The sequence below is a fragment of the Salvia hispanica genome, chromosome 2, assembly GCF_029641045.1.
Source record: "Salvia hispanica isolate PSC_SH4W2 chromosome 2, Shi_PSC_v1, whole genome shotgun sequence".
Classification (NCBI taxonomy): Eukaryota; Viridiplantae; Streptophyta; class Magnoliopsida; order Lamiales; family Lamiaceae; genus Salvia; species Salvia hispanica.
In genome coordinates, this window is record NC_142693.1 from 58,283,626 (window position 1) to 58,295,319 (window position 11,694).

Consider the following 11,694-nt stretch of genomic DNA (forward strand, 5'->3'; position numbering starts at 1 on the left):
ACGACTCCCATGCCAACCCATCCGAGGTGCATCGCCTCAATTTCGAGAATTTCAAACTCAGAGTTTTCTTTGCGAAAATGAATTTTTGACCAACCCAATACGATCTTACTGCAGAGATTCGATCACTTCAACTAATATCAATTGTGTAGTTTTTCTATTTGCATTATACGTATAAATTTTTATTTTTTAATTATGTAATTTTCTAAATTTTAGTTACGTAAATTCTGAATTTTTAAATTATTTATTTTCATTTTATAAATATTGTAATTTAAATAAACATATGAAATTGAATATTTAAAAAAATGATTTGTTGAAAGATTATGATTGTGGTTGAAATTTTATAAATGTTACCAAATTGAAATTCGAGATACTAGTGTGAGAGATGAATAATTTAAGCTTGAAATTTACTGAAATCTAAAAATAAACACCCAAAATTCCAAGAAGAGTAATGAATACTAATATTCGTCAAATGTGCAGAAAGAATATAATCTATGTATTGATTGATTTTGTTGACATGCTCGGTACTATATCTATATGCATATGATCAAATTGTATGCTCTTTTTTTTAATAATCTCTACATAAGCGAAAAATTAAATGCATAGAAAGAAACTATTAAATATTATGCTAAATTTGATTAATATTTCGCTTTTTAGCTAATTTTACATCGACTTTCTAAAACATCATATGTTAAAGAGGAAATAATCCACATCACGCTTTGCTCGCCAAACTTAGGATCTCTAAACTTCATATATTTTACTCGGTTTATTTGTGACACTTTATTCAAAGATTGATTATATAAGAGAAATACTACCCTTTAAATTTTTAGGTACATGCTGGAAAAACTTTTTCCAATATTAGGACATTGTTTAACTTTAAAACCTAAATTGAATGTTGTTGACTTTAGTAGAATCACTTCAGATTTATAAGTGTTGATGTCTTACTAGACAACATTGATATATATTGCATATTTTAAATGAAACATGATTTTATATAGGACTATTTAAAAAATTAAAAAAATTAGAAAGTGGCGCAGGTACACTAGACACAGGGTACAAATATTAGGAGCGTTTGAACCTACCCAACCTAAATTAACGCTAGTCAAAAACCGCAACAATGGAGACTCCGCCACTGCTACCACCTCCGCCACCGCCACCTCCGCTCCAATAAATATCCCACACATACAGGCACAGCAGAGAGGGAATAACACAATCAAGCCTAGAGAGAGAGAGAGAGAGAGAGAGAGAGCCTCCTGCAATGTCGATGGCCAACACAATCGGGCTCATTTCATCACCGTCGCCGCCGTCATTCTCCTTCCACCACCGCACCAATCCCAATCCTCTCTCACTACCTACTCCTTCCCTCTCCTTGAGCTCGAAAAATCCGAGATCGCTCTCTCTCATCCTGTTTCCTCAAAAGCATTCACTGTTCCGAAATGCCGCCGCAACCAACAGTGAGATCAATGTCAAATTGGTCACCGGAGGCGACGGCGGAGACGACGGAGGCAGGCTCGGAGGCGGCGGCGGCGGCGGAGGGGGAGATGACAATGACGGCGGCGAAGGCGATAGCAACAAGAGGAGGAACAGGAAGGAGGCGCTGATGGCGCTGGCTGAGGCCGGGAGGAGCCTCGAGAGCTTGCCGCTCGACATGAAAGCTGCGGTGGAGGACGGCAGGATACCTGGATCGATTATTGTGAGGTATTTCGATCTCGAATGCAATGGATTTCTGTCGTGGTTGATGAAGTTCGGTGGATTCAAGGAGAGGTTGTTGGCTGACGATCTCTTCTTGGCTAAAGTTGGCATTGAATGTGGCGTTGGATTATTCACCAAGGTATTTGATGCATTTGCCACTATGTGTGTGTGTGTGTTTTCGTTTAATATTTCATTTCTGATTTTTTGTTCTGTTTTCTCTGTTATTTTGATTTCTACACAGACTGCTGCAGAATACCAGCGTCGCAAGGAGAACTTCTTCAATGAGCTGGAAGTTGTATTTGCTGATGTGGTATGGTGGTTTCACATCATGGCTATTCGTTATTCATTTTCACTGCAAATACTTACTTAGATTTACACTTTGTTATAGTGCATATGATGTTATATCAATTGTTGAAGAATTCCTATCTTGAACTGATGTATGCAGAGTTACTGTCACCATAAATTAGTTTTCTGTGATGATTTTGTAACAAAAACAATAGCTCTATAATAAGTTTGTGCTCAGAAAGTAATTTAGGGTGTCTCCAACGGCGCCCCTCCCGTTCGCCGTCGGGGACGGGCGACCTGACGCCATAGTGGGCGGGAAGGGCGCCCACGCCCGTCCCGTGTGCCCTTGCGATGGCCTCGCCCCTCCTGTCGACGTCCTACCTGACGGGCGCCACTGTGGCATGGGTAGGATGTCCCACCGATTTTTTTTTTATTTTTTTATTTTTATAAAAAAAACTCTATAAATATGGCTCGTATCGAAATTTTTAATTCCGTAAATTTTAATTTCGTAAATTTTAATTTTAATTGTGAATTTATTAATTTTATTGCGGGAAGTCCTAGTGGGAAGGGCTAGTGCAGTGGGAAGGGCTAGTGATGTGGCAGTGGAATGGGAGGGGCTAGTGCTGACGTGGCATGGGAAGGGCGAGTGGGAGGGGCGCCACCGGAGACACCCTACGGCCTCTATATACTAGTGATAATTGTTGGTTGTTCACTTGCCTTTGATTATGTTGATAGAAACTTACTACCAACAGGCAAGTCTGATGAGACTCGACCTTACGCTGTCAAATTGTCTTTACCTCAGGTGATGGCTATAATAGCAGATTTTATGCTCGTCTATCTTCCAGCTCCTACTGTTTCTCTGAGTCCTCCTCTTGCTCAGAATGCTGGACGCATTGCTAAGTTCTTTTACAGCTGCCCAGCCAATGCTTTTCAGGTGAATTAACTTTTTATTGCGTCTGCACATATTTCTCCAATCCGAACTGATTGATAACACCTTGGTTAAATCTTGTATGCAGATTGCTTTGCCGGGATCCTCATTCTCATTGTTGCAGAGAGTGGGTGGCGTTGTGGTAAGGATCTCTCTCTTACCTGCTGTTGAATAAAATTCAAATCAAACAACTTTAGATTCTATCTTATATTCTGTCAAACTTTTTCAGCGGAATGGTGCAAAGCTGTTTGCTGTTGGCACTACTTCATCTCTGGTAAGTTTCAAGGTCCTTCGTACAACAAAAGTTGAAGTCTTGGTGTTCGTCATAAAATAGTCTTTGCTTTCATTTCTTGTAAGTTGTTTTAAGTTTATGATCCATGGATGTTAGACAGGTTTCCCTGTTTTTTCAGTTAAACGTTCTGCACCGTATACTCCGTCTATCTGCCTAATTAAATTCCTTACATTTAAAATAGTTACATGTGTCAAGTAAAGAATGTTGTCATTTTGTTTTTTATTAACACGTGAAACCATCTCTGACAGATATGTAATGGATTTTTGTGATACTTTGGCTCTGTTCTTTCATGTACTGGCTTCTAAAAGAATTATTTGTCTGAGGGTACCAGTGAGGAAGCTTTTTAACTAGTTTTGTGCTACCAAACTTTCCCGTCACCTCTATGTTTAGTTTAATTTGATTGGTTTCAGCAGAAGTTAGAGAAAAATAGAATATAACAATGATTCGTTCATGATGTATAATAGGTTGGTACAGTTGTGACAAATGCATTAATAAATGCTCGTAAAGCTGTCAAGGACTCGGATCAACATGGTGTGGAGAACGTTCCAGTCATTAAAACAAGTGTAGCATATGGTGTTTACATGTCTATATCAAGCAATCTTCGGTATGTCACGAGAATAAACACTCTTTTTTAACGTCTTCTCTCCTATTCTATAATCTTAAAAGCTATATCCTTCACAACTATAATATGGGATCATGACAGATAACCCGTTGAGTTTTGATCATAACGGAATACTTCTTTGTCCACAATATTTATGCGTCGAACACCTTGTTTTCTTCAACAGATACCAGGTTCTGGCTGGTGTTATCGAGCAACGCTGTCTAGAACCATTGCTTCACCAGCACAAGTTGGTCTTGAGCGCAATTTGCTTCGCTGTGCGAACAGGCAACACGTTTTTAGGCTCATTACTGTAAGTATCTCGCCTCTTTTGGCCTCACATTTTCTTGTAAACTGCAGCGTAACAAAAAACTATGGAAATCGTTATGCAGGTGGGTCGATTATGCTCGTTTTATAGGTATACAATAGGCTCAAGAGCAAGAATCGGAGGCAGAAAATACATGCCTCCATTATGATCTGAACTACAGTTGTTTGGTGGCTGAGTATACAAGGACTTTGCTTAGATTGGCGTAGTTAATTTTCAAGAGAATGAAATATGTATGGTTCTTGCAAGAATAGCTCATGTCTTTTTTATCAAAATATTCCAGTATAATTGCAAGATTTATTTTGTTTTCTCAGCCCAATTCAGAATATGAGACAGACTTCAGTAGATGAAAAAATAAAATATTAATGTGTCTGTTCCAAAACTGTATTCTGTATTCTGTATTCCTCTTTCATTCTTTTGCATCTATCTCTAACAATAATCAATAATTGGAGATGACTCCCAATATTTAATCTACTGTTCTACTACATATGCAGGTATAATTATTGTACTCATGTAACTTAAGTCTTGTTTAAACGGCTGAGGCTAGTTGTGACAGATTGATTTCAAAATATATCAAAAAGTAGTTTTAAATGACTTTATTTAATTCCTTAATTCATAAAATGCGAAATTTAATTATCCGAACTGTATTATGGTCTAAGTTGAGTGCCTAGAACTTTAAAATAACCGAAATGAATTTCAATTATTAATAGTACATCTAATCGTTTTAGAATGACAATACACAACTAGGGGTGGCTAAATGGTTAATTAGTTATTGAATACTAACTCCGTCCTTGAAAATTTGTTCCATTTTTCTATTTCCATCCGTCCCCCAAAATTTGTCCCAGTTCACTTTTTACCATTTTTGGTAGTGGACCATATTCCACTAACTCATTTCTACTCACATTTTATTATAAAAAAACTAATAATATACTCCCTCCGTCCCAATAAATATGAAACATTTGGTTTCCGGCACAGGATTTTATGCAAGTGTTGTTTTGTTAGTTAATGAAGAGAGAATAAAGTAAGAGAGAGGGAAAAGTAGAGAGAGTGATGTTTCCATTTTAGGAAATGTTGCATTTTTAGTGGGACGATCCAAAAAGGAAAACGTTGCATTTCTAATGGGACAGAGGAAGTATAAAATTAGGATTCACAATCCACTAACTTTTTCAACTCACCTTCCATTATAGTATTTCTTAAAACTCGTGTCAGGTCAAAGTGAGGCAAATTTTGGGAAACAGAGGTAGTAAGGGCATGAATAACGCTGTCGGGCCGGGCCGCAACTCGCGAGTCCCGGCCCGTGTTTAGCGTTGGAGGAGGTTGAGTCACGGCCCGGGACGGTCCCGAGGACGCAGTTGCGTCCCCGGGCCGCTCCCGAGGCCCGTCCCGGCCTAGCGTTAATCGGCATGGGCCGTGCCGCAATGAGTCCCGGCCCGGCGTTATTTGTGGTTCGGGCCGGGCCGGGCCGCAACTTCAATAATTTTTTATTTTTTTTTAAATTCAAAAATTAATATATAATACCACTCTTCCATCCATTTTCAAATTACTTCAACTTCATTTCTCTCACTCTCACGATAAAATTCGAAAAATGCCGCCTCGGCGTGAAGGCCAACGAGCAATCGAAGCTCAAATGGCTCGAATGTTAGAGACGGTGATGCCCGCAAACCAAGAAGAAATCAACAACGAGGTGGAACGCTATCAAGCTGCTATCCAAGCGTGGAACGAGCAACACGACCGGGTACCGCGTACTCGGATGTATATCCACCGAGACCGTGAACAAGCTGGTTTGCGGCTTTTCATGGATTATTTCTCTGCAGATCCTCGATGGAGTGATCAGATGTTCCGTCGCCGGTTCCGGAGCGGAGGCATGTGTTCTTGCGCATTGTCAACGCAGTTGTGGCTCGTGACGCGTACTTTATGCAAACCTTCGATGCTGTCGGGCGGCAAAGTATATCGACTTTACAGAAATGCACATCCGCCCTCCGCCAACTCGCTTACGGAACAGCTGCAGATATGTTTGATGAGTACCTCCATGTGAGCGAGCATACTGGACGCGCTTGCCTAGCCAAATTCTTTCGGGCAGTGATCGAAGCATTCAAGGACACATACTTGAGAAAGCCAACGTCCGACGATGTTCGCAGATTGGTGCGAATGCACGAGGAGAGGCACGGCTTCCCGAGGATGCTGGGCAGCATCGACTGTATGCATTGGCCGTGGAAGAATTGTCCAATGGCTTGGAGAGGAGCATTCACTAGCGGGCACAAGGGCACACATCCAACGATTGTGTTGGAGGCCGTTGCCGACCAACGGTTGTGGATCTGGCATGCATACTTTGGAGTCGCTGGGTCGAACAACGACCTCAATGTGTTGAACGGGTCTCCATTGTTCAACGACTTGTGTGCCGGGCGAGCGCCTACCGTAGAGTTCACGGCCAACCACCGTCGGTACACTATGGGGTACTATCTGGCAGACGGGATCTACCCTAGATGGCCCGTATTCGTGAAGACCATCACATGTCCGACTACGGATAGGAGGAAGTTGTTTGCCAAAAAGCAAGAGGCGGCTCGGAAAGATGTGGAGCGCGCATTTGGAGTTCTCCAATCACGTTGGGCTATAGTGAAGGGAGCGGCCCGTGGTTGGCACCGTGCGCTAATCGCCGACATCATGTATGCATGTATCATAATGCATAATATGATCGTTGAGGACGAGGGAGACAACGCCACTGTCTGGAGCGACGATCCGCTCGTCAGCGCCAGCAGTAGCTACACTGTCACCGATCCGGCCGTGCAAGGTGTTCCTCCCGACGTGCGCAATGTCATGGCCCGTTCAGCGGCGATGCGCCAAGAAGATCAACACACACGCCTCCAAGCGGATCTAATTGAAGAAATTTTGAACCGCAATTGAGTTATGTTTTAAATTTTTTTTTTTGAATTTTTAAATTTCAATGTTGTAATTTTCTATTTTCCGACTGAACAATGAATTTTCCCAGTTTTAATTGTTCAACGTATTCTATTTTACGATTAAAATATGTTGTGAATAGTGCAGATGAATAGTTGTGGCCTGAGTTGTGGCCCGAGTTGTGGCCTGCGGTGCTAATGGAGTTGTGGCCTGGAACCCCTAATTTGAGGGAATGATGACGTGGAGGGGACTTGCGGCCCAAATCCGGGCCAGGGTTATTCATGCTCTAATTGATAGTTGAATAGAATTGCTCCGATAACCAATAATCAACATTTTCAGATACGGTTCGTAACCATTGGGTTGTAATTGAAGAATGAAATAAAAATTATAATTAATAAAAGAGTGAACTACATAAATGGTACCTGATCTTTCACTTTCGTACATAAATAATACATGATCTTTATTTTATATCGTTTTTGGTACCTATAAATCACATTTTTTGTACCTGATGCATTTTTCACCCCAAAATACCCTCTAAACAAATTCAATTTTTCATTTGTGCCATAAAGGATATTTTGGGCATTAACAAAATTAGTACCAAAAGTGATATTATAATATCTTCTCTCATTCTCCTCACTCTTTATACTATTATTATTAATCAATATTAATATTAATATTTTGATTTTATAATTAAATTATTTTTTAATATCATTTAAATATACTTAATCATAATTATAGTTATAATTATATTTAATTATTATAATAATATTATTGTAATAATAGTAAAAGTTAGTAGTGATTAATAAATAATAATTATTATTTTATATTAATTATTAACTAATCAAAATTTAAAATTGTGAATTGTATTCACAATTTAATTAAAAATATTCAATTGATTTAATTATTTTAAATAATTAATTTAATTATGTGTTTTATTATTGATTTATATTATGAATGCAATTAGATGTATGTATAAAACAATTACAAAGAAAGAAGAAAAAGAAGAGAAAAGAAAAAAGAGGAAACATAAACTAAGGAGAAAAAAGAAAGAAGAAAGGAAGATAAAATACTCAAAAGAAAGAAGAGTAAACTAAAGAAGAAGAAAAAGAAATAAGAAAGGAAGAAAAAAAATCACATATTTGGTTCTATTTAATTGAAATTTCCAAAATATCCTCCATAAGAAAAAAATTCATATGTTGAGTATCTAGGGTTATTTTTGTCATGGGGTACCAAAATCGATATAAAATAAAGATTAAGTACTATTTATGTGCGAAGATGAAAAATCAGGTAACATTTACTCATAATTCACTATTAATAAAAAGATCAAACTATTGAGATATGTCAAAAGTGTACATGTGGCTTGTCAAATTGAATTATACCAAATGAAATTTTATAATTTAAAGTTGAAACAGATAGTTTAACAACAACATGGTGTGCTCTTAAAAAAAAGAGTGAACTATAAAAATGGTCTCATGGGGTTATCTTATAAATGGTCCCTAGACTTTAAAAATATCACCAGCAGTTCCTGGATTAAGAGTTGATATAAAAAACGGTCCATTTGCACTGTTTCGAGATGAAAATGCCCTTTTGAGGGGTTTGGGGAATTTGGTCTTTTTACACTTTTAACATTTTAAATCTGATATTATTTCAGTTACGTACTAAATTTGATATTATTTCAAAATTATCATTCTTCTTCCCTTTTGTCATCTTTCACTTTGTTTCTTTATTTCAATATTAGATTTTTTACAAAATTAAATTTTAAATTTCAGTTTTTAAATATCAATAAATTTTTTTAATTATAAAAATTATTAAATAACAAATAGCATAATCAATACTCCGTGTCTAATATTTAATCAATAAGATATAACAATGCCTTAGTTTTAATCAATATTTAATAGCTTTAATCATAAATAGATCATATAACACGATTTATTTTGAAATAAATATGCATCTAATGTAAGACTAATATAATTTTCGTATATAATTTGAAAACAATCATAATTACTAGAAAATTTCAACAAAAATACTTCTGTATAAAATTTTTAGTCAACTTCATAATATTCTATCACAAGCAATTATAACAACCGAACGGAGGCTAAATAGAATAACTCTTATTTTTCCATCACTATTAATATTATATTTTTGTACTTCTTCAATTTAGCTGAATATTATATTAAATAACAAAAATTAATAGTTTTAATCAATATTTTGTTAGAGTTTGTATACTAGAAATCACGTTTCGAGTGATTGAATACTGTAAAACTCTTATTTTATTTTCCAATGAATAAAACAGATTATTTTTGTCATAATGTTGTTATGTTTTACATTTAATGGATATTAATGCATGTTTAAATGTATAAGTTAACTTAACAAAGTCTAAGTCTTTGTTTTAGTAGACCGGTTGTTGGCGGCGTCCATTTTAAGGTAACACGGTCAGTTCTAAACAAAGAAAAAGATGAATTTCACAACCTAGTTGGAATTTGACTATCCATCGAGAAAGGTTGCAATGTCAGTCCGCATATTTCTAAGTCTTACTGAAATAAGATGACATTGGTGTGGTATAGCACTGAACGGATCTAACAGCAAGACTTGTCCTTATGCTATCTACTGAAAGGCGAGGTCTTGATAAATATTTGTTTCTTAATCAATGTAGATTAGCATTGAGCATACGGTATTGATTATGCATTACTTTGACTTATCAAATGGTGCGGGTTTTCGTAACCCAATGATCCTGATATATTGGGTAGTGGTGATCAATATCTAGCGGTGCTAGGATTGCTATTATATTGAATCGTGTGCGAGGTGAGTCTCGTTTGATAATGTCCTCAAGAGGAGCGCGAAACTATTATTCGGAACCTAGCTAGTTGGAGTTTGATTACTCTATGAATAATAAATGAGCGTTTCATGCTAAGTCCACTCTTGGAATTAATAAGAAGTTAATTAATTAAGTCCATAGCAGATATTAATTAATTAATGGACATTTTTATCTTAAGCGCGGGAAATGAAAGTTAAACGGAAACCCGGATTACTTATAATTTCGGATTTGGATGGGGAGAGTTCAATATTACTTCTGTAGTGGCTGCTCGTAATATTCCAATTATAACTTATATTAAATTGTGGATTCAATTTAATTAGTAAAAAGTAAATTGGATGAGCCCATATCCAAAACCTTCCATAGATCCCTGTCTGGGCCCAAAAGGAACTTAATATAAATAGGAGAATAAAGGAGACAGAATCATCACAATTTTATACTTGAAATTTTTGAATATTTCGACTCCCTCTAGCTGAAGAGGAATTCGAATTCTACTCCTATTCCCAAAAGGATTTCTTCTGTCTTCTTTATTTAAGTCCTACTATTCTGGTGAGATCAGCCCACACTGGTATCGGAGTACAGTTCGGGAACCAGAGAGAAGATTTGGGGTCTAGTATTCAAAGCGTCACGTGGAGAAACAGCTAGCCATCTTCAATTCTTTGGAGAATTAATAAGGTATTTTTCTGCTCCGTAGAAAAGCATGTTTTAGGTTTCAATATTCTTAAAGCATGATTAATTCAAGTTATGAGCATGATACATGTAAGAATTACGCGAATAGATTTTGTCTAAATAATCTGCTAAATAGATCTGATTATTATGTGATTTATTGGTGTGATTAATAATTGCTAAATTATGTTAATCCATGCAACACCTCTTCCGCTGCCAGTTCCTTCATATTTATAGTGTCCATGAATTAATAGTTTTAATTAAAAAAATTTATTGATATTTAAAAATCAAAATTTAAAATTTAATTTTATAAATTAAATCTAATATTGATATAAAGAAACAAAGTGAAGGATGACAAAAGGGAAGAAGAATGATAATTTTGAAATAATATCAGATTTAGTACATAACTGAAATAATATCAGATTTAAAATATTAAAAGTGTAAAAAGATCAAATTGCTCGAACCTCCAAAAACCCCTCAAAAGGGCATTTTCGTCTCAAAACAGTGCAAAAGGACCGTTTTTGATATTAACCCTTAATCCAGGGACTGTTGGTGATATTTTTAAAGTCCAGGAACTATTTATGAGATAACCCCATAGTCCAAAGACATTTTTGTAGTTCACTATAAAATAACATGGTGTGCTCTTCAGAAAGATTTTGAATGAAAAAATATTGTAATAAAATATAAATTAATTTTCGATTGCGTTTTCAGAGAGAAGGGAGATGTTCTTCATTCAATGTGTAAGGCCATCCGCATCCCTGTCTCTTATCCGTCTCTTAACCGTCTCATCTCTTCACTATTCATGGGCCCCACTGTACTTTTCAGCTCATCTCTTGACTAAGAGACAACACCTGCATCCCTCCATCTCTTAACCATCTCTTAGTCATCTCATCCCTTAACTATTCATTCAATTTCATTTTTTATTTTTATTTCCAACAAATTCAATTAATAAAAACGCACTTCATTAAATAAAATAAAAATTACAATTTAAAAGCCTAAAAAATAAAAAAAATACATAATTTAAAATCCTAAAAAATAAAAAAATACATAATTAAAATACTCTAAATTAAACTATAAAAACTACTCCACCGGCGAATCATCCCCCGAAGTTGGCGGTGCACCTAAGTTAGATCGATCTCGAATAGCAAGTTGAGCTTTCGGATGCTCAATTCCGTCCATATGGGCTTCAAATTGGCGAGGATTC

General features: G+C 36.4%; 2 protein-coding genes across 2 annotated transcripts; both read left to right on the forward strand.

Annotated features, from left to right (window-relative positions):
* Positions 1–1,085: 1,085 nt before the first annotated feature.
* Positions 1,086–4,499, forward strand: LOC125203156 (protein RETICULATA-RELATED 4, chloroplastic-like). Its single transcript, XM_048101458.2, has 8 exons — positions 1,086–1,828; positions 1,931–1,999; positions 2,777–2,908; positions 2,991–3,044; positions 3,132–3,176; positions 3,659–3,798; positions 3,980–4,105; positions 4,185–4,499. Exons 1-8 carry the CDS (start codon positions 1,256–1,258, stop codon positions 4,219–4,221), a joined length of 1,176 nt encoding a protein of 391 aa, XP_047957415.1. The 5' UTR covers positions 1,086–1,255; the 3' UTR covers positions 4,222–4,499.
* A 1,203-nt stretch (positions 4,500–5,702) lies between these two features.
* LOC125198460 (uncharacterized) lies at positions 5,703–7,018 on the forward strand. The gene is made up of 2 exons (XM_089065219.1): positions 5,703–5,898; positions 5,952–7,018. The coding sequence occupies exons 1-2, from the start codon at positions 5,703–5,705 to the stop codon at positions 7,016–7,018; spliced, it is 1,263 nt and encodes a 420-aa protein (XP_088921345.1).
* The last annotated feature ends 4,676 nt before the right edge of the window (positions 7,019–11,694 follow it).